At 61.1% G+C, this 21527-nt stretch overlaps 1 protein-coding gene across 1 annotated transcript; it reads left to right on the top strand.

Annotated features, from left to right (window-relative positions):
- The first annotated feature begins 12187 nt into the window (after positions 1-12187).
- Positions 12188-19475, top strand: ADAMTS4 (ADAM metallopeptidase with thrombospondin type 1 motif 4). Its single transcript, XM_034756487.1, is given in 9 exon segments — positions 12188-13560; positions 14783-15106; positions 15469-15601; positions 15967-16131; positions 16684-16970; positions 17481-17667; positions 18091-18266; positions 18394-18569; positions 19046-19475. Coding segments are annotated over 9 exon segments (2484 nt in total). The 5' UTR covers positions 12188-12954.
- The last annotated feature ends 2052 nt before the right edge of the window (positions 19476-21527 follow it).

Below are 21527 nucleotides of genomic sequence, written 5' to 3'. Positions count from 1 at the left end.
CGGGGGAATAAGGGTGGGGGTATTGCTCTGGTCTGGTGCAGCAGGGAGATATGGCGAGGGGGGCCTTGTTCTGGGGCAGCAGGGATATGGGGTGGGGGCCTGAGAGGGTCTGGGGCAGTGGGAAGATATGGGTGGAGGGCCTTGCTCTGGTCTGTTGCAGCCGGGGGGGACCGTGGTTGTCGGGGTGGGGTCCCAGCGCCTTTGGCAAGCCAGCTGGCAGCAGGGCTGCTATGTGCTGGCCCTGCCCAGGGGGCGGCACCATAGGCTCAGTGACCCTGCAGTGCCAGGGACACTGAGGCCCTTTGTTGTGGGTGCTCGTCACCCTCCTTTGTTCTCATTCTGTGACACGGGTTTGTTTGTCCTTTCCTGGCCCCGGGTGCAGAGACATCTCCTCCCGACACGGCCTCATTCTCCCCCCTCCCCACTGCTGAGAGCCAGCTCCTTGGGACTGCCAACCTGTGAGAGCCCCCCTGCAGTGCAACCAGGCCCAGCCAAGCCCCCTGCTGCCTCGCCTCGCTGCTGGGCCTGTAGGGGCCCCCCTCCCCCAACAATACTGCCAGTGCCCTCTGAGCCCCCCATGCTGTGCGGGGGAGGGGGCAGCCAGAGGGACCCGCGCCCAGCATGGCTCTGACCCTGGGGAGTCTGGGGAGGGTTTGGCTGTCCTGGAGATCTTGGGCGTGGGACAATCACAGTCTGGGGTGCAGGGCCTGGAGTCCTCAGCCGTGCTCTGCACTGACAGCGGCGGGTGACATGGAGGGGGCGAAGGAGCAAAAGGGCAAGAGAGCAAGAAGGGTGGGGCAGCCAGGAGGGGTGGACAGCAGGAGGGCTGGGGGTGAGGGGCAGTGAGAGGTGGAGGGGGTGGAGGGCAGGGGGGTGGGAAGTAGAAGAGCTGAGGAGTAGGGGCAGGGAGAGGTGGAGGAGAGTGAGGAGCAGGAGGGCTAAGTGGTGGGGAGCAGGAGTGATGGGAAGCAGGGAATGGGGGGCAGGGAGGGGGTGGGGAGCAGAGTGATGGGAAGTAGGAGGGGTGGAGGGGTGGGGGCAGGAGGGGTGGGAAAGTAGAGAGGGGGGAGCAGAAGAGCTGGAGGTGGGGGACAAGGAGAGGATGGGGAGATTATCCATCCATTTCCACCAGGTGTCCGCCCTGCTGACAACTCCCCAGGGTCAGAGATGGCTCAGGCCCGGTTATGGGAGAGGATGAGGAAACTAACTCACTAGCAGGAAATTCCCAGCTTCCAGCTCCACTCCAGGGCTTCCTCCCCCCAGTGCTCAGCTTGTCCCTGGGCCGGCGGGGTGGGGCGGGGGCCAGGAAGGGGAACTGCTCATGGCCCCTGGGCAGGGCTGGGAGAGGATGCCCCACCACTTGGGACTGGCAGTGATTCGCCTGGGCTGTGACACAGCGAGTGACGGGAAGGGAACAGGAGGGACGGAACCGGCTTGTGCATCCTGAAGCGGCCGGGAGCACAGGGCTGGGTGTCCCCTGCGGACCAGCCTTCGCGCCCAGCTCTGCTCACCAGTGCAATGAGTTGGGAGTGACTCTGCAAAGTCCCGCCTGGCCACTCGGCGACCTGGAGCCCAGCGCCCAGCCTGGCCCCGTTGCCCAGTGCTCCAGAGACACCCCTGCTGTGTGCTCGGGGTGAGGCATGTCGGAGGAGCTGTGCAGGGCCCCTGTCTGGACCAGCGGGCTTGAGGGCTTTGAGAGGGCATTGAGGGGCATCAGCTGTGCTGCATGGGGTCCCCAGCCTGGCTTGTAGGTCACATTTTAAGGCAATAATAATAATAATCCAATTGCCTTGTAACAATTCCCTAGGTCTGGTGTCCAGTGTCCTGCCCTGTCCACTGCGTAGCTAATGGCTAGGAAGGTGGGAGTCAGGTCTCCCCGGTTCTAGCCGTGGCTTCGGGAAGGTGTGTAGAGTCAGGCTGGTTCTAGTCCCAGTGTAGCCTGCGAGTTCCTCTGTGAGATTGTTTCACAAGTGGTATAATGTGGTTGCCCACTTCAGTACAACACTGGGAGAATGTCGGTGGCCGGTGCTGCCATGGTCCCGCAGTGTGGATAATAGGGTCCCTAGCTATGACGCAGCGCTTGTCACCGGTAATGCTCAAAGTGCTTATTCTGTGACACGGGTTTGTTTGTCCTTTCCTGGCCCCGGGTACAGAGACATCTCCTCCCGACATGGCCTCATTCCCCCCGCCTTTCTCCTTACAGCGCCTGTGAGGCAGGGCAGGGTTCTGAGCCTCACTGTACGGGGGGGAGACTGGGGCCCTGAGATGTTAAGCAACACAGGGAGTCAGACTGAACTCGGCTCCCCCAAGTCACAGGCTAGCACCCTAACCACTGGGCCATCCTTCCTTGCACATATGTAAAGAACAGCAGCATAATTAATGCTATTCAGCTGGGTTTCTGGGAGACAGGTCTCTTCAAATAAAAGGGGGAGCTTTGTTTGCTGGGATGACAAGTTTGGGTGACAGGTAACTGTGCTGGCAGAAAGCCGTCAGGCGTTTGATACAGTTCCACGTGACATTAAAATTAAAAAGTTAACACTGTACAAAAGCAGCATAACCCCTCTTAAATGCATTAAAAACTGGCTAAGTGCTAGATCTTCTCAAACGATAACTGTGGATGGAGCAGCTGGCCCTGCGGGGGGGTGTTTCCACGGGGCTCTGTTCCAGCCCAATGCTCCTTGACAGCCTGAGCACTGATCTGGAAGGAAATAAAATCATTGCTGGTAACTTGTGCAGATGACCCGGAGTGGTGGAGTAGTGAAGAACGCCGAGGACTTGACCCGGGGATCTGGAGCATTTGGCAAGCTGGGTGAACACTAGAACGGCGTGCTTATTAACTCAGCCAAAGGCAAGGTCACGCATTTGGGACTCAAGAGCATGAGTCACGTGCCACAAGTATTCCTGTTCTTTTTGCGGATACAGACTAACACGGCTGCTACTCTGAAACCTGTCATTTACAAGATAGGGGGCTGCATCCAGCTCAGGGCCCCACTGCTGCGCAAACCCCGACCAAGGTCAGAGCCCCATCGTGCCGGGCACTATGCTGGCCCTGACCCAGCTCCGGGGTGCCGGGTGATGCCCAGACACAGAGTGAGAGACGTTCCTGCCCCAAAGAGCTCTCGGTCTAATGGACCATGGGCAGGAGGGGAAATGGAGGCAGAGAAGGGACGGGACCTGCCCTGGGTCGCCCAACAACTCAGGGCAGAGCCAGGAATAGAGCCCAGATCTCCTGGCAAGGCAAGCGCTGAGACAGTCACCACAGGGAGCACAGCCGTGGGGCTCAGCCTTGCTGCCTGTCTGCAGGGCTCCAGCCTGGCTGAAGAGCGGGTGGGGCTGGCAGCTGGGAGGGCCAGTCGCTGTCCCCACCTCCCCCAAGCTCTCAGCTTTCTGCCCTTCACAGGAGACATCTGAGAACGGAGCCTGGTTCCTGCGAGAGCCCAGCCCACTGTGCCCAGATGGTGGACGGGGCTTCCAGGGCTCCGCAGCCACGGGGAGCAGGGTCTTTGGAAGCAACAAACATCTCCTTGGACCCCATTAGCAATGACTGGCTGTTGTAAGATGCAGCAGGGGGTCTCCCGGGGCCAGGGGCTAGTAACCCAAACAGCCTGAGTCAGTCACTCGGGAGGGAGGGGGAAAAACTAGACTCAGCGTCAAACTGAAATACAGTCGACAATTAGATGCAGACTAGAACATTAGTAGCAACAATGTTGCACCTGTTGGTGGTTCCCAGGCCCTTCTAGTCAGGGCAGACACATTGGGACGTGGTGTTAGACCCAGCCCACGTTCTAACCCATCAGCGCTGATCGCTAGTCCTGGCACTACGATTCTGGGCAGAGACACAGCATCTAAACACCTCAGTAAACGGCTGGTTTCCAGGGGTGCTGAGCACCTCAGTTTCCAGGGACCCAAGGGGAGCTGTGGGCGCTCAGAGCCCTGGGAACCAGCTGGCTCTTCAGGGGCCCAAATCTGGGTCTGGGAGCTGAACTTTAGCTTCCCTTTGTCCCAGGCGGGTCCCGGACAGGACTCTGGAACAAGGATGGGTTCAGGACCAGCTCCTCTGAGCTAGGCTGGGAGCAGGCTGTGCTGGAATGGGCACGGTGCCAGTGCCATCCAGATGGGATCTGTGGCACTGGGAGGTACCAGGTCTTAGGGCTTCACTCCAGGCAGGCAGGGGCCTGCCTCCAGTCCTTACCTCCCTGCAGCCTCCGGGTGGTGCGCCCCCGCACCCAGCCCCTGCAAACCCTGCCCATCTGGCTTGTCCCAGGAGCATTCCCCAGCAGTAGAAAGGTAAGTCCCCTCCCCCACAGCCTGCAGGGTCTGTGTTTCCCTTGGTCACCGTCCCATGCCAACAGCACCCAGGACCCCGCGCAGCATCAGTCTCTGTTCTGCCTGTCCCCTCCCCTGGGCGGAAGAAGGATTTACGGCCCCCGTGCCGGGATTTCCGTGGCCCGGTGCATGCTTGGCTGCCCTGGCTAATATATCACGGGCTGCAGCGCCGCTGAGGCCGGCTCTATTGTTCTTGGCCAGCACAAGGCATTGCTGGCGGTAATTAAATAAGCATGTGGTAGCTGGATGGAGCGAGGCCTGTGGACACGCAGCCGCCCTGTACCCAGCACCTCCCCCAGCAAGGAGCCCTTCCCTCCAGCTGCCCCTACAGGGAGGCGCCGCCCTGCAGGCCAGGCCAGAAGCAGCCAGGCAGAGGAGCCAGTTGGCGAGCTGAGATGGAGTCCGAAATGCCTAGAGCTGAATTCTGGACCCAGCTAGATCGGGAGGGAGCCAGTTTGGGGTCACCCTGGGGGGGCCGATCACACACCCTGGAAGCAGGTCGAATCAGTGCATCCCTCCCCTGCGCTGACCAGGGTGACATCAGCCCCACCTTCATCTCCTGACCATCTCCCCCTCATCTGTGCTGCCCTCGAGCTGCCCCAGTGGCCATTCAGGAGCCTGACCAATGTGATGCCTTGTGCACTGAGCCCTGGGAGATGGGAGAGCTCGGCCAGCGCATAGAATCAGAGAATATCAGGGTTTCAAGGGATCTCCAGAGGTCATCTAGTCCTGCTCAAAGCAGGACCAATCCCCAACTAAATCATCCCAGCCAGGGCTTTGTCAAGCCTGACCTTAAAAACCTCTAAGGAAGGAGATTCCACCACCTCCCTGGGTAACCCATTCCAGTGCTTCACCACTCTCCTAGTGAAAAAGTGTTTCCTAATATCCAACCTAGACCTCCCCCACTGCAACTTTAGACTATTACTCCTTGTTCTGTCATCTGCTACCACTGAGAACAGCCTAGATCCATCCTCTTTGGAACCCCCCTTCAGGTAGTTGAAAGCAGCTATCAAATCCCCCCTCGTTCTTCTCTTCTGCAGACTAAATAATCCCAGTTCCCACAGCCTCTCCTCATAAATCATGTGCTCCAGCCCCCTAATCATTTTTGTTGCCCTCCGCTGGACTCTTTCCAACTTTTCCACATCCTTCTTGTAGTGTGGGGCCCAAAACTGGACACAGTACTCCAGATAAGGCCTCACCAATGTCGAATAGAGAGGAATGATCACGTCCCTCGATCTGCTGGCAATGCCCCTACTTATACAGCCCAATATGCCGTTAGCCTTCTGGGCAACAAGGGCACACTGTTGATTCATATCCAGCTTCTCGTCCACTGTAACTCCTAGGTCCTTTTCTGCAGAACTGCTGCTTAGCCACTCGGTCCCTAGTCTGTAGCAGTGCATGGGATAAGCAGTGCATGGAACTCTGCACGTGTCCTTGTTGAACCTCATCAGATTTCTTTTGGCCCAATCCTCTAATTTGTCTAGGGTTAGGGTTAGGCTTGATCCCCAGCCAGGGGCCTGGTCACTGAAAGCATCTGGCACCAGTGCCCCAGCCCAGCAGGCTCTGGGTGCCATCACAGCGGCATTCCCATGGCCCATGGTCTGTGGAGGGGTCTCTGCACCAGCCAGGTCCAATGCACCATGGGCTGGATGACCAGCAGCTGGGCCTGGAGCTGGCCTGCCCTGGACCCATGCGGCCTGCTCTGCTCTGCCTCGCTGGGACTCCAGCACGCTGACAGGGCCTGGAACTGGCCACACATGGTTCCCTCCCCCGTTCAGCCTTTCAATGGCACTGCGCCAGCCTGTCCTGAGGGCAGAGCAAGGACTCTGTTCAACCTGCCCTAGAGAGACAGGGGCCATCGGCAAAATGCAGATCCCAGGACAGGCCCAGATTGCAAAGCCTCCAGATCCACTGCAGTAGGTGCTGGGGGGGCAGGGGTGTCATGCCTGACTCTCCAGTAAAGGGGGTGTGGTGCCAGGGATGCCTGGCTAGATCCGGGCTATGGAGATAGATAGATAGATAGATAGATAGATAGATAGATAGATAGATAGATAGATAGATAGATAGATAGATAGATAAGCCCATCTGCAGGCCCAGCTCCTGCAAAGCAGGAAGTAGCAATGGGCTCAGGGCTGTGTCTACTCTGCAGTGTGGGTGGCAGCGCTGGGCGCTCAGCACCGAGGACACAGCCTGGCCCACAGGCAGCTCTTACGCCGAGTTCTCTGGAACTATTGGAAGGAAAAAACATGGAGGGACGAAGTCAGCGGGTCTGTCCAGCTCACACCTCCTGCTGCCAAGAGGCAAAGCTGGACAGCTGTTAGGGCTTGGAGTCAGGATCCAGGGTCCTATTCCTGGCGCTGGGAGGGTAGTGTGGTCTAATGGTTAGAGCAGGGGGGCTGGGTGTCAGGACTCCTGGGCTCTATTCCCATGGCCTTGCAGCGTGGCGAATTGGGGAATTGTCTGGAATATTTGATGCGCTCGGTGTGTGACTGGATTGTCCCCGCTGCACCGCTACCCCTGGGGGAAGGACTGACCTGCTCCCTGGGACGTGGGCGATCCAGCTGAGGATTGGATGACAGCTGGGCAGGGTGTTTTTCCCATGAGTAAAAGGAGCTGCTGGTCCTGACCCCCTCCCACAGAGATGGACTCATTGGCATGGGTCACAGCTCAGGTGCTGGGCCCGTCCGCTCCCACGACTGAGTCACGCTTTCCCGTCCTCCCTTTCATGGAGCAAGAGGCAACAATGGGGGGAGGGGCGGAAGCGATGCCTGGCCGCCGGCCATCAGCAATCAGCTGGCCTCGTTGGGAGCGGAACCGGGCCTTCCTGCCGCAGCACCCGGCTCCGGCCTCTAGGATCCGTCTGCCCCGCAGTCAGACGCCCGCGCCAGCCCGGGCCAGGTGACTCGGGCTAAGGGGCTCGGGCTAAGGGGCTCGGGCTACGGGGCTGTTTAACTACAGTGCAGACGTTTGGGACCCGCCCCGCCCCCCCCCCTTCGCAGGGTCCTAGAACCCAGCCCAAACGGCTACACCGGAATTAAACAGCCCCTGAGCCCGACTCAGCTGGCACGGGGTGGTGCGGGGGTCTGATTGCCGTGTAGACATACTCGAGGGCTCCCCCTGGCACCAGAGCAGAGCTACGGTCCATGCTGCCAGCCCTGCCATGGGGCCGGGGGCCAGGCAACAATTGTCACAAAACACCCCCAACCCCTGGGACTAAAACCCCGAACTTCAGGGACTAACCCACGGCCACTCGCAGAGGGGAGACCCGCCCAGGGCAAGAACAAGGAGAAGGGCCAGGATCCTCTCTCTGGGGAACCACTAGGGGGATCACACACATACACACACACACAAACCCTTCCCCACACACACCTTCTACCCCCGCGCACACACAAAACCCTTCCCTGCACACACACACACACAACCCCCTATGACTCCTACCCACCCACGTGCACACACACTTCCCTCCACACACAACCACCACCCACAACTCCAGCCATCACAGACCACAAACCCTTCCTCACACACAACTCCCTGCTCACACACACATAACTCTTATCCACACACACACACACAACCCTTCCCTATATATACAATCCTCACACACACACACAACCCCGTACAAACAGCGACACACACACAATTCGCTCCCCGTGCAGCTGCCATCGCTGGCTCAGTGCGCTCCTTGCTGCATGTTCCATGAGCACTTGGGCAGGGGCTGACACATCTCCTGGCCAACACCTGGGGAAACTGGAGAGAAAGACGTTCAATTTGATTCCCCGCTTGCCCCTCCTGGACCTGCTGGACAAGTTTCCCCAGGAAGGGGGGCAGGGTCAGACACTTCAGAGGGGTCTGAAGACAGAGACACTCTCTTGAGCAGTCGGACAGTTACTGGGGACACTGAGGCAGAGGCCGTGGGGGAGCGGCTTGGCTGGTGGTAAGCCAGGCCTGCCTGAGCCTTTAAGTGAAGCACAAGCAGACGGACTGTTGTTTCAATCCCGTCTCTCGTGCTAGGACGGGTTCCCATGGTTCAGATCCTGCACTGCTTTGGGTCAAGAAGTCTGGGTGGGGTCACTCTGGGCAGAGCTCCCAACAGGGGCCGGACCCCATCAGGCCTGCTGGGTAACCATGGGGGGCTGGAGCCCAGGGCCAGGGCTGAGAGTGGGTGAATCAAGGATCCCACCCCTGCGAAGTGAAGGCGTGAGCCTGAGACCCGGAGCGGGAGCTCTCAAGGTATGTCTACACTGTAGATAGACACCTGCGACTGGCCCGTACCAGCTCACTCAGGCTCATGGGGCTTGGGCTAAGGGGCTGTTTAATTGCAGTTTAGATGTTCTGGCTCAGTGTGAAGCGCGGGCTCTGGGACGCTACGAATATCTGCAATGAAATAATCCCTTAGCCCAAGCCCCCCAAAGCCCAAGTCAGCTGGCACTGGCCAGCCTTGGGTTTTCCATTGCACTGTAGACATACCCACAGAGCACGACACCTGTAAGCCAGTGGCCTGAATGAGCTCTCTCACACCATCTATTGATGAACCGGAGGAAAAGTCCTCATGAGCCAACCTTATTTGCATAGACACACCTCCTTTGTCACGGTGCTCAATGCTGGCTGTTTTGGGTTCAAATTCACTTAAGCCGTGGATACGGGGTAATGAAATGTTGTTATCCCTATCGTACAACTAAAGGGTAGCAGAATGGTTCTTACTATGCCCTGACTGAGGGATCACCATGACCTAGTCTTCCTGCTAAATGTGGATTAGTGAGCCAAGTGAGAGGGAGAAGGGGCGGCTTGTCTCTAAGAGCTGGATGTGGGATTTGGGGGGGGCTTGAGTGTTTATAAGCAAAGCTGAGTAGTCTGTGACCCCTAAAAACAAAATCACCGAGGTCTGATCTATGCTAGAAATTTACGTCAGTATATCTAGGGGTGTGAAAAATGCACACCCCTGAGAGATGTAACTATACTGACCAAGGCCCCCATGTAGACAGCATAGGTCCATGGAATAATTCTTCCATCAACCTAGCTACCGCCTCTCGGGGAGGTGGGCTACCTACACCGATGGAAGAACCGCTCCCATTGGCATAGGTAGCGTCTACACTGCAGCACTGTAGTGTTTTAAGTGTGGACACACTCTGATAAACTGGTCTGGGGGGCTGAGTCGCAGGGCATGTCTACACCTAAAACACTTGGGATGGGTTCTGAGAGGCAGTAGTAGCTAGGTCGATGGTGCAGCTGCAGAGATGCAGTGGTTTAAGTGTAGACGCAGCCTGGGTACGGGGATGCTGTGTGGGGACAGGAAAGACGAAGCAGAAAAGACACCAGCCAACAGTGAAGTTCCCCAGCACTACCCAGAGCAATCACTAAGCACCGGGCTGGCAGTGGAACCTGGCCCAGGGCAGCGCGAGGGGCGGCCTCTACCCAGCCAAACCGAGAGCTGTGGTTGCTGATAGCTGGGCGAGGTGGTGGTGGCCGTGTGACTGGGGGACCCAGACGAGGGACGCAGCAGTGGGGGAGGCAGTGTGGAAAAGCAGCGGTGGAGGTGTCCAACCCACCTGAATGCATGCCATGAAGGCTGGCGTGCCCCTGAGCTCAGACAACAAACTGTGGGGTGCAGTGGAGGGGAGAGATGAGTTAAAGAGACATTTGTCCACTGGAATTTCAACCTGCAAGGTGGGAAACTGAGGCACCTCAGGGAGGGGCAGGCGTGGGGCAGAGGATCCGAGAGGGCGTGACTGGCCTTTCCTAGAAATGCAAGGGTAGGGCATGCGGCTAACGCGCTGGGCAGAGCAGTTGGGAGGCGCTGGTGTGGTGTGGCTGGGAGGGACGCGGGCTGGAGCCGTGTCTGCCTTTTGTCTTCTGGGCTGAGTGCGCCGCCGGGCCGGGGGAGGAGAGGGCTGGAGGAGCGCCGCAGTGCAGGGAAAGCAGATGTGAGGGGGAGGGGAAGGGGAAGGGGGGCAAGGGAACGAAGGGAGAACGAAGGCCCTCGATGGTGGGGCTGCCGGGGAAGATCAAAAGGAAAATTAAAAGCCAAGAGCAGGAGGGAGGAAGGAGGAAGATGTTGTGTGTGGGGGGGTGTCAATGAAAAAGCAAAGGCTGCAAAAGGCCAAGCAAGACACCGCGCGGTTCGGCCTGCGTTTGCAGCTCGGCGCCAGCAGCCCCCGCCCTCGGCCACAGCCGCACGGTCCCAGAGCCTTGGCGTGGGATGGGGGTAAAGGGGGAAAGAGAGGGGGCAGGGAAGGGAGGCCAGCAGGGAGAGGCTTCTGGGCTATAATTGCAGGGTCCAGCTGCCAAGGCCTGCGCCAGCCCAAACCTCCTCTGTCACCGAGGGGATTCGCCCCCAGCCCGGGCTGAGCTCGGCTGGCCCAGACTCCCCTGGGCACGGTGCCCCTGGGGGACGGCCCCTCTCTGACCTGCCAGGCTTTGGCAGAGGGGTGTCCGGCCCCACTGCAGCCCCCTGGGACGGAGGGGGTCACAGACGTGCCAGCTTCAGCCCCAAGGACCCGAGCACATGTGGAGTGTCTGGGACAGGCTTGGGGGGACGGAACAGGGGGAACCCCTGCTCTCGGGGGACCCCAGGCTGCCAGGCCATCTCCCTCAGGGGGCTGGCAGCCCTCTCCCCTCCCCTGTTCTCACTGCCCTCGGAGGGCCCGTCCTCACCCAGCCCGATTCCATGGGGCTTTGCCCCAAATTCCCTCTGTACGTGTTGGTCTCCCATGGCGCAGCAATGGCAAAAAGCAGGTGGCAAAGGGGACCTACGGCACAGCCCCAGGTGCCGGGTCTGCCCCTGCCCAAGCCAGCTCTGCTGTATTCCTGTATTCCCAGCACAGCCAGCCACCCACTCACCCTGCTCTGCTGTGCCCAGCTCCAGCTCAGAGCTCGGCACGCGCTCCTGAACTCAGCCCCCAGCTGCTGGGATGGAGGCCCATCCATGGGAGCCAGGACTCCTGGGTTATATTCCAAGCCCTGGCACTGAGTTCCTCTGTGCCCTTGTGTAGGTCACTGCCCCTCTCCATGCCTCAGTTTCCCCACCTCTCCAATGAGGGTGGTGACACTGCCCCACCTTCAGGAAGGGCTTTGAGATCTCTGGATGAAAAGCCCTGCTCCGTGCCAGGTGCTGGCCTCTACAGAGGAGGAAGCTGTGGCAGAAGGGTCAGGGACTGGCCCAGGTCAGACAGGGAGTTTGGCTCTCCCAGAGCTACTCCCTGGCCTGATGCAGTGGAGTCAGTGCTGGGAGCACAGGAAATCGGGGCCGCCAATGCTCCTGGTCTCAGCGGGACTCTGGTGATACTTGGTGTTTTTCTTAAAGCCCCAGCTCCAGGAGTCACGTGGTTTGGGATTAAAGTAAGAGTCACTTTCCAGCCCTTCTGACTGCAGAGAGGCCCACGGGCATGAAGCAGGAGGCAGAGGAAAGGACCCAACAGTTACGATATTATTTTTTGCGATGTCATGATTTTCTGTGGCCTGACTCATGATTTCTGAACGTCTGGGGCTGGCGGGGCCACCTGGATTTGTCTCTAGGAGGATCTGAGCCCAAGGAATCTGGAGCCAACTGGCTGCGTGTCCTGGGCAGGGCACCCATCACCGCAGTATCCAGCCTCTCTTCTCATGGAGGGGGTGTGTGAGAGAGAGAGAGAGAGAGAGAAAGGAGAAATACTCCTCAAACAAAGCTACAATTTGTAGAAAAACTCGGGCAAACGGGGCAAAGTGCCAACTTCATGCTGGAAGGCTGGGCCGGCCGCCAGCCGTTTCTGTTCCCACCTCCAACCCCCCTCCCAATTTCCTTTATTTTTAATTTAAAAAAAAAACAACAACAAAAATAAAAGGACTAAAGCTCTGACAGGGGCAATTGCGTCAAGCAACAGAAGAGATTGCAAAAACGTGTACTCAACTTCATGGGATGTGACAGCCAATGGGGGCCGAGCCGCTCTCGGGAGACAGCTGTTAAAAGGGGCTGAGCGGATGAGCAGCCAGAGAAACTCAGCAGAGAGAGAGAGAGAGAGAGCGAGAGAAAGAAAGAAAGAAAGTCTAATCTCAAGTTTGCAGGGATTCCCAGAGAGGGCTGTGAACTGGGAGCCCGTTTCTAGAGGGAATAACTTGACCTCTTCCTGGTGGGAACTTTTTCTGCTATTTCTTTGCAAAAAGGAGAAGAAAAACCTTCTCTATTTTTTTTCTCAACCAAGATTTGAAAACTAGAGCCAGCCTCGTCCTGCTGGGACTCTACAAAGTCCCCCAGGATCTGGCCCGCCCTGCAGTTTGCCGAAGGAATATTCCGGGGAAGGTCTGGGACTTGAAACAAAAGAGCTGAGAAGACGTTTTATAAACTATTTGAAGAGCCAGCCAGCCAGCGCGCGCCTCCTCTGGCTCCGGGTCAGCATCTGCCGCGAACCTCCCCGAGCGCACAGCCCGCTTGCCAATGGCTGGCTCGTCTAGGAGCCGCTGTTAGGCGCTGCCCTGTGCCAGGTGCTGCTGAGAGCGGTTGACAGAGCGGATCTCCAGAGCACGAGCCCCGGGTCCTTGTTGTTAATTACAGCTGCTGTTGCTAGTTAAGGGAAAGTCCCAGGGCCTCCCCACGGCAGTGTAACATCACAGAGCTTTTGTGATCGTATTTTGTTCCCCATCTACCCTTGTGCCCCCATGGGAAGCCCACTCTGTGCGACGCTGATGCTTCTCATTGCTGCCGGCTGCCACCTCGTGCTGGCATCAGGGGAGCGAGCCGGTGCTGGTGGCTACAGGGAGGAAATCGTGTTTCCGGAGCGCCTGGCGGGCAAGTCTGGGGAGGGGCTGGGCGGCAGCCCCAGCCAGTGGCTTCTCTACCGCATCCGCACCTTGGGGGAAGACCTAGTCCTGGACCTGGAGTGGGACCCCAGCTTCCTGGTGGAGGGGCTGACTGTGCAGTACCTGGGCAGGAGAGGGCAGCCAGCCGCGGTCGACGGGACGACCGAGCCAGGGAGCTACTACACCGGCACGGTGTAGTCTGACCCAGACTCCGTCGCGGCGGTGAACTATGACGGGGTGTCGCTGCTGGGGGTGCTGCAGTACCACGGCGCCGAGTACCACGTGCAGCCCCTGGATGGGGGAGCGCCCAATGCCGCAGATGGAGCCGGTGCCCACGTGCTCAGGAAGAAGATACCTGAGAAAGCCAATGGCACCATGTGTAGTGTGGGTGCCCAGGCTCTGGGCATGGCTCCAGCCAGCGGAAGGGAGCCCCGCGCCGCAGCAGCGTCCTCGAGGAGAGCAAAGGTAGGGGCGGCTGCTGGCACCATCCACAAGGGGCAGGGCAGTGTCCTCACTGGCCCGCCTCCCCTGGCCATGCGCCCCAGACGAGGCTTCCTCCCAGGCCTGTGGCTTTTGGCCTGGTGACCTAGTCCTGTTCCTGCTGCAGGGGGAATCCTGGAATGGGGCAATCCCAGCTAGCTTCTCGTCCTTGCCTGGGGGGTGAGGGGGGGGTGATCCCGGCTAGGTTCCTGTCTTTGCCCGGGGGGCGGGGGGAGATCCCGGCTAGCTTCTCGTCCTTGCCTGGGTGTGGGGGGATCCCAGCTAGTTTCCCATTCCTGCCCGGGGGTGGGGGATCCCGGCTAGCTTCCCGTCCCTTCCCGGGGGTGGGGGATCCCGGCTAGTTTCCCGTCCCAGGCTGGCAGGGGGATCCTGGCTAGGGTTGCCAGCTTTGGTTGGACATATTCCTGGAGGTCTCATCACATGACATAATCTCTAATTAATGATTAATCTTTAATTCTTGGAGACTCCAGGACAATTCTGGAGGGTTGGCACCTGTAAGATTCCCGGCTAGTTTCCTGTCCCTAGGGGGAGGGGGGATCCCAGCTATTTGCCATCCCTGTAGCATGGCCAGGCTGTTGTGGGAAGCCCTGTCCCCTCCTTGAGCCAGCCACCTCCCCTCCAACTCTCTTTGGGTTATTTGTTTATTTCTACCTTGGCCATTTGCCTCCCAACCCAGCTGGGAGGGGTGGCTCGCTGCCATGGAAACAGCTGTTCCCCTCCCCCCCCCATCCCTACTGCTGGAGCTGCCCCGGGGACAGGTGGGTTGGCACAGGCTCCCAGCTGCCCCTCGCCCATCACCTGGCGCCAGAGGAGCTGAAAACTCCAGCATTTTCTGTCCCTGCTGAGGCCCCCTGGGCCAGAGCTCCGAGTTCACATTCAGTCTCTGGTTGGGGCTGACTGAGGAGCTGGAGTCAGGATGCCTGGGCTCTGTTCCCAGCTCTGGGAGAGAAGTGGGGTCTAGTGGTCAGAGCAGGGGGGGAGGTGGGGGGATTGGGTGCGATTCCCAACTCTGCACAGACATTATGACCCCAGGCGAGTCCCTTTTCTGTTCCGTGCCTCAGTTTCTCCCTTTATAAAATGGGGGAGGCTGAGACAGTGACTGGTCCTAGCCCCCCAGTCCCTCTCACAACACCTGCCACAGAATGAACCAGGTCCACCCCATCTCTGACCATCTCCCTCCCCACAGCGGTTCGCCTCGGTGCCACGCTACGTGGAGACGCTGGTGGTGGCGGACGAGCACATGGCCCAGTTCCACGGCGCCGGGCTCAACCGCTACCTGCTGACCGTCATGGCCGCTACTGCCAAGTTCTTCCGCCACGCAAGCCTGCGGAACCCGGTGACGCTGGTGGTGACGCGGCTGGTGGTGCTGGGGCCCGGCGAGGACGGGCTGCAGGTCACGGCCAACGCTGCCCAGATGCTGCGCAACTTCTGCCAGTGGCAAAAGGGACTCAACAAGCCGGACGATGCGGATTCAGAGCATTTCGACACAGCCATCTTCTTTACCCGGCAGGTACGGTGCCCCCCGGGACAGCCTCTCCCCAGTGCAGCCCCCCCCAGTGCAGTGCCTCTCCCAGACTCTCCTCGTCTCCAGCCATGGGGGTTCTGGGGGGCCCAAATCACATCAGCAATGGCCAGTGCCAGCAGCGGCCCTCAGGGGGTGAGAGGCTCAGATGGGGCAGGGGGCCCATGGAGGGACTGCTTGGCCAATCCAGCACTAGCCCTGAGTACCCCGAATTGGCTCACAGCTGGGGAAGGTGGGGCTGGCCCCACTGGCGTGAGAGAGCAGTGTGCCTCAGGCCCAGGGGCTGGGACCGCACGGCAGGCTCCCCGTCCCAGCGCCCCACATGCCCCAGCATCTTCTTTCTCCCGCAGAACCTGTGCGGCATCTCCACCTGCGACACGCTGGGCATGGCGGACGTGGGCACTGTCTGCGACCCCAGCCGCAGCTGCTCCATCGTGGAGGATGACGGGCTGCAGTCGGCCTTCACCGCGGCCCATGAACTCGGTAAGTGCTGCCGGCCGGGGGCAGAGCAGGGCCGGGCATCACGAGGCAGCGAGAGCCCAGAGCCCTGCCAGGCACAGAATCAGAGTCCAGCATGGCCAGGCTCAACTGCTCCATCTCCACTTCCACGCCCCCATCTCTCCCCACTGCACACCGACCTCCCCGCTCCATCTCCCTCTCCCCTGCACAGCACGTGGGATCAGAGTCCCAGTATCACCAGGCTTAGCTGCTTGATTCCCCTGCAGAGCCCCCGCTGCCCAGTGCCCCCCCCCAGCCCAGGGCTCCCCTCTCATGCCCTCCCCATGGCAGCCCCCACAGGCCGGGTCCCTATGCCACACACTGACCTCGTTTTATCTCCCCCTTCCCAGGCCACGTGTTCAACATGCTCCATGACAACGCCAAGGCCTGTGAGGACCTGAACTCCAGCGGCACCCGGCACATGATGGCTCCGGTGATGTCCTACGTGGACCCCGACCAGCTGTGGTCACCCTGCAGCGCCCGTTTCATCACAGATTTCTTGGACAACGGCCATGGTAAGGACCCCTCTGGGAGCCCGGAGCCATGACAGGCCTGGCCAGAGCCAGGCACAGCGTGGGCAAGGACTGGGCAAGTTTCTCCAAAGCAGCTCTGCCAGTGTCCCTGAATCCTGACCTGCAGCCCCGTGCCCTCCCAGCCCTGCACTCCCACTATGAGTCTACAGTTCAGCCCCCCTCGCCTGTCAGACCCTTGGCCGGCCCATGCCAGCAGGGATCATGGTTTGTGGGGCAAACAACTGAGCATTAGGAACAGGGCTGAGACCCGCCCCCATCACCCTGGGCCCAGCAGCCCTCGGCCAGCCCCTGCCAGTCAGGCTGGAGCTGAGCCAGCCCCTGGTGTACCAGGGTCCCTGTCCTGGCCCAAGGAGGGGACATCTCTGCCCAGGCAGATTTTGCTGCCCATGCTGGTGTGGGGATGATCCCCCCGCCCCACATAGTGTTCCTGTCTCAGCTGCCCCCTCGCCGAGCACCCCGAGCTAGCTCTGCCCCAGCCTGTCTGTGTCTGTGATGCCCAGGCCCCTCACGTGCCAACCCGCTCCCTCCCCACAGGTCACTGCCTCCTGGACAAGCCTCATGAGCCCCTGCGCCTGCCAGCCCCCTTCCCGGGCAGCAACTATGACGCAGACCGGCAGTGTCAGCTGACCTTTGGGCCGGACTCCCGCCACTGCCCCAACCTGCACCCACCCTGCTCCTCCCTGTGGTGCACGGGCAAGATCAACGGGCACTTCATGTGCCAGACCAAGCACTTCCCTTGGGCAGACGGCACCGCCTGCGGACAGGGCAAGGCTTGCATGAATGGACGCTGCATCAGCAAAGTGGAGATGAAGGCCTTCAACGTGAGTGTCCTGCTACCCCAGGGCCAGCTCCAGAGTTTTGGCTGCCCCAAGCAGTCAAAACAAAACAAAAAAGCCGCGATCACGATCTGCAGCGGCAATTCGGCGGGAGGTCCTTCACTCCCAGGCAGGGTCCTTCACTCCCCTCTCCGGAGCGGCCGCCCCAAGCACCTGCTTGAGAAGCTGGTGCCTGGAGCCGACCCTGTGCTACCCACGGGCTCTGGGCACCTGCAAGACGGGGCAGGGGGAAAAGCACTTGCCTTCCTCTGCGGGGGCGGAACAGGGTACAGGGGAGCCAGGAGAGGGGTGAGGGCGGGGCTCAGGGACTGGCAGAGTGTGGAGGGAATGGGGCAGGTGGGGGGTGGCTGGGGACTGGGAGGGATGGAGACCCCCATCTATGCTTCCCAGCTGCAGAACGGCGCTGGGTGCCTGGGCCCAGGGCACCCCCTGGCAGCCATGTGGCTCTGACTCCCTCCATCCCCATTTCTAACCCTGCTCTGTGTCTCCCTGCAGACTCCCACCCCCGGCGGTTGGGGGCCCTGGGGCCCGTGGGGCGAGTGCTCGCGGAGCTGCGGCGGGGGCGTGCAGTTCTCCACCCGTGAGTGCAACAAGCCCGTCCCACGCAACGGCGGCAAATACTGTGAGGGCAAGCGCACCCAGTACCGCTCCTGCAGCACCCGGGAGTGCCCGGATGGCACGGGTGAGTGAGGGCAGCAGTGGGGGCAGCATTTCCCCAACCCCCACCAAGAAGCCAGGAGCCACTGGCCAGCTAGAGCACAGACCCTCCTTGAGGGCAGGCTGGGTCCAGCCAGCACCATCCTGGGAGCTCGGAGGCCCCTGCACTCCTGGTTGTGCACTGAGCGACTCCCCTTCCTGAGCCAGAGCTGCAGCTGCTGCGGGGGGTGACAAAGGGGGAATCCCTTGGGAAGGGCCCGTGGGCTGAGCTGGCCCCAGCTGGACATGGGGGTGGGTCTGGGGCAGGGAAAGGGTCAGGCAGGGCAGTCTGTGCAAGGCTCTGAGAGCGTGTCCCAGAAGCCAGGACAGGGAGGGGGGAGTCCCCAGGAGCCAGGGCCCAGCACGGCCCCACACTGACCCAGCACCCGTCCCCTGTGTCTCGTTCCAGCCCTCACCTTCCGGGAACAGCAATGCGCCGTCTACAACCACCGCTCAGACCTGTTCAAGGGCTTCCCCGCGCCCATGGACTGGGTGCCCCGCTACAGCGGAGTGGCCGAGAAGGACCAGTGCAAGCTGACGTGCCAGTCGCGGGCCCTGGGCTACTACTACGTGCTGGAACCGAGGGTGAGTGAGGGCTCCCCAGACCCTGCAATGCAGCCATCTGTGGGGACGGGGGGGGGGGAGGTTGTAGAGCTGAGCCGTGGTGGGAGAGGACTGGCCCAGGCCTCACTGACTTTGTGCCCATCTCCAGGTTGCGGATGGGACGCCCTGTTCCCCCGACAGCACCTCGGTCTGCGTGCAGGGGCGCTGCGTCCACGCCGGCTGCGACCGCGTCATCGGCTCCAAGAAGAAGTTTGACAAGTGCATGGTGTGCGGGGGAGATGGGTCCAGCTGCTCCAAGACCTACGGCTCCTTCGCCAAGCCCCGGTGAGTCCCCACCCCACCTCGCAGGCTGGCCCCGGGGCAGGGCCTGGGCATGGGGCAGTGTGCACACAGCAGGCAGGGCGAGCTTCACAGCAGCGGCTCCAGGACCGGAATGCCAGGGCCCCCACGCTCAGCTCGTTACCAGCTTATGGTAACAAGGCGCTATTAGCGAGAGCCCTAGCAGGGACAGGGTCTCCACCCCCAGCTCTGGGCTCCTCAATCCTGACCCACAGCCCCCCAGCTCTGGGCTCCTCAATCCCAGCCTGCAGCCTCCCAGTCCTCTCCCCTCCTGGAGCAGTGGCGGTGCACAGGGCTGGGCAGTTTGAGACGCAGGCATGAGGGGGAGCTATGCCAAACTCTCCTAGTGCTGGAGCGGGCGCCGGATCCCACGTCTCCAGGGCTCTGCTCGGGGCCAGCCCCCAAGTCCCTCCCTTTGCTTTCCCTCCAAGTGTCCTGATGCCTGTATCTCTGCCTTTCAGCTACGGTTACAATGACGTGGTCACCATCCCAGCTGGGGCCACCCACATCCTGATCCGCCAGAGCAGCAGCTCTGCCACGGCCAGCGATGGCATCTACCTGGCGCTGCGGAGGCAGGACGGCACCTATGCCCTGAACGGGAACTATGTCCTGGTGCCCTCGGAGCTGGACGTCAGCCTGGCGGGCAGCGTGACACTGCGCTACAGCGGGGCCACCAAGGCCACGGAGATCATCACAGGCCGCGGGCCACTCCACGAGCCGCTCACCCTGCAGGCACTGGTGGTGAGTGACCACAAAGCCCCCCGGCTCAAATACACCTTCTTCGAGCCCAAGCAGCAGAAGCGGACGACAGAGCAGTGGCTGAAGCAGAAGGCCCAGATCCTGGAGATCCTGAGGAACCGGCGCGGCCGCAAGGAACCCCCCCGGCATTAGCCGTTTAGCGCATGGCTGGAGTGGCAGCACCCGGTGCAGCTTCCCCTGGTACCAGGGACCCATGGGCTGGAGCCCGTCCCAAAGACAGAATCAGATGCTGGAGCCCCCAGCTCAGGCTACCCCTGGGGGCTCCCCCTGCCAGGCCAGGGCTCCGTGGAACAGAGCTCTGCGTCTGGCCGTTTGAAGGGGACACTGCACTGGGAGCCGCTGTGGCGTTCCTGTTTGGCAGGGACACTTGCGTGTGCCAGGTCTCTATTTATTCGGGTATTTATTCGTGGCCGGGGCCATGGGCACTGGCCATGGTACATCACTCAGCACCTTCCTTCGGCCTGGCTGAGCCTCGGCAAACTCGCCCCACGTGCCGCCAGGCGCGAGCCACGAAGCACATTTTGAATCAGCTTCTACCTCAGTCCCCCGGCAATCCCCACTAGAGCTGGGTCTCACAGGGTTCATTAGCGCGCTGGGCAGCAGAGGACTGCCTGGTCCCGGGGGCTGGGAGGGGCAGGCAGGATGCGTCCCCCTTCGCTGCAGAGAGGAATACGAGGGCTGAGTTAGAGCCCTCTGGGGCTGCGGGCCAGGCCTTGCTGCGTGTGATCCCAGCACTGTCTGGTCTTGGTGCTGCGCTGGCATCGTGGCAGCCTGGCAGTGCCCAGGAGCAAAGAGCCAGCCTCCCCCAGCCCATTTGGTCAGCGACTGCCCACGCAGCAAAGGAGGGACTGCGGGAAATAATTTAAGGTCTATTTAAAGCAAAGGGCCGGTGCCCGGGCAAGTCCCTGCTGGCACGGCTGCTGCCGGTTTGCACCAGTTGCATTTTTCTATTAATTATTGTCATTATTTTTTTGTAATAAAAACCTGCCAAATTATTTATAGACCACGCTCGAGTGACGCCTGGTTATTGGGCCCGCGGGAGCCACGCTCCGCCCTGTCACGCCGCGCTCGGCAGCAATAGCGCCCAGCACGCTGGAGCAGGACCGGAGCTGGGACCTCCCACAGCCCGGGCCCCTGTCCCCCTCTACAACACCCCCTGCTGGGACAGGCTGGAGCTGCGTAGCTGGGCGCGTCCCCATCCTCACTGCTGTCCAGTGTCAGGCCAGCCCCTTTGCCGCAGGTGCCTGTCCCCAGAGCCCAGGAGGGTGATGTGGCTGGAGAAGGCCCAGCATGATACCCGTTGTCCTGGCCTGTCATTGGCTCCTGCCAGCGGCCCAGCACCGGAGGGGCAAGCGCTAAGCCCCGGGAAGCTGAGGAGGCTGTGGCTGCTCCTGGCCCTCTGGGAGGTCAGCGCTCCCGCCCCAGGACAGGCTGTGGTGGGGCAGTGAAGTGCCCAGGGCAGCGCCAGCTCGGGTGGGAGGGGGACGGACACACCCCCCCACACACTCCCTGGGCTCCTGTCCCAGCGAGGCGCCCAGCGCTGGAGGCCCGGTGGGGGACGGAGCAGACCAGACCCCGCTCAGCCAGTTTGCTGTAGCCATGGGCTGCCCACGCTGGGCCTGGGTGTCGGCCGCTGGCTCCTCCTCAGCTTCCTGCAGCCAATCAAGCTGGCAGAGCCTCCTTCCACCCCAGCCAGGAGGGCTCCAGTGCCCGGGGGCAGAGGGGGCTTCGCGGGCCGTTTCCCCCTGGGATCCAGCAGGCAGCTGAACAACTACTGCCCCTGGAGAGCTCAGCTCACCGCTCCCGCTCAGCTAACGCCCTGGGCAGGGGGTTGGGGCTCTGCTGGGGCTGACAAACCGCCCCCTCCAGCTGTGTCCTCACCCAGCCCCCCTCCCTGGGAGCCGCGCTATGGGATCGAGCCCCTCACCCTGTCGGACGGAGACAGGGGCTCTGGCTGCTGCCAGGAGTCCGGCCCAGGGGGCTGCATGGCGGTGGGGGTGGAAGCTGCAGGAACTTCCCCGCCACAACTCTCCCTGCCAGACCCGCTTTGACACCAGCCTTTGATGACAGTGGGAGCGATGCCAGCCCCTCCCCCGCGCCCAAGGGGCTCGCTCTGTGCCAGCTGCCAGGCCCACGCGGCTCCCGTTACTGCTCCCCCCACGGGCCCGAGGGCAGCTGGGAATC

This window comes from Trachemys scripta, chromosome 24, assembly GCF_013100865.1.
Source record: "Trachemys scripta elegans isolate TJP31775 chromosome 24, CAS_Tse_1.0, whole genome shotgun sequence".
NCBI classification, from domain to species: Eukaryota; Metazoa; Chordata; order Testudines; family Emydidae; genus Trachemys; species Trachemys scripta.
This window is presented reverse-complemented; position numbering and strand designations above follow the sequence as displayed.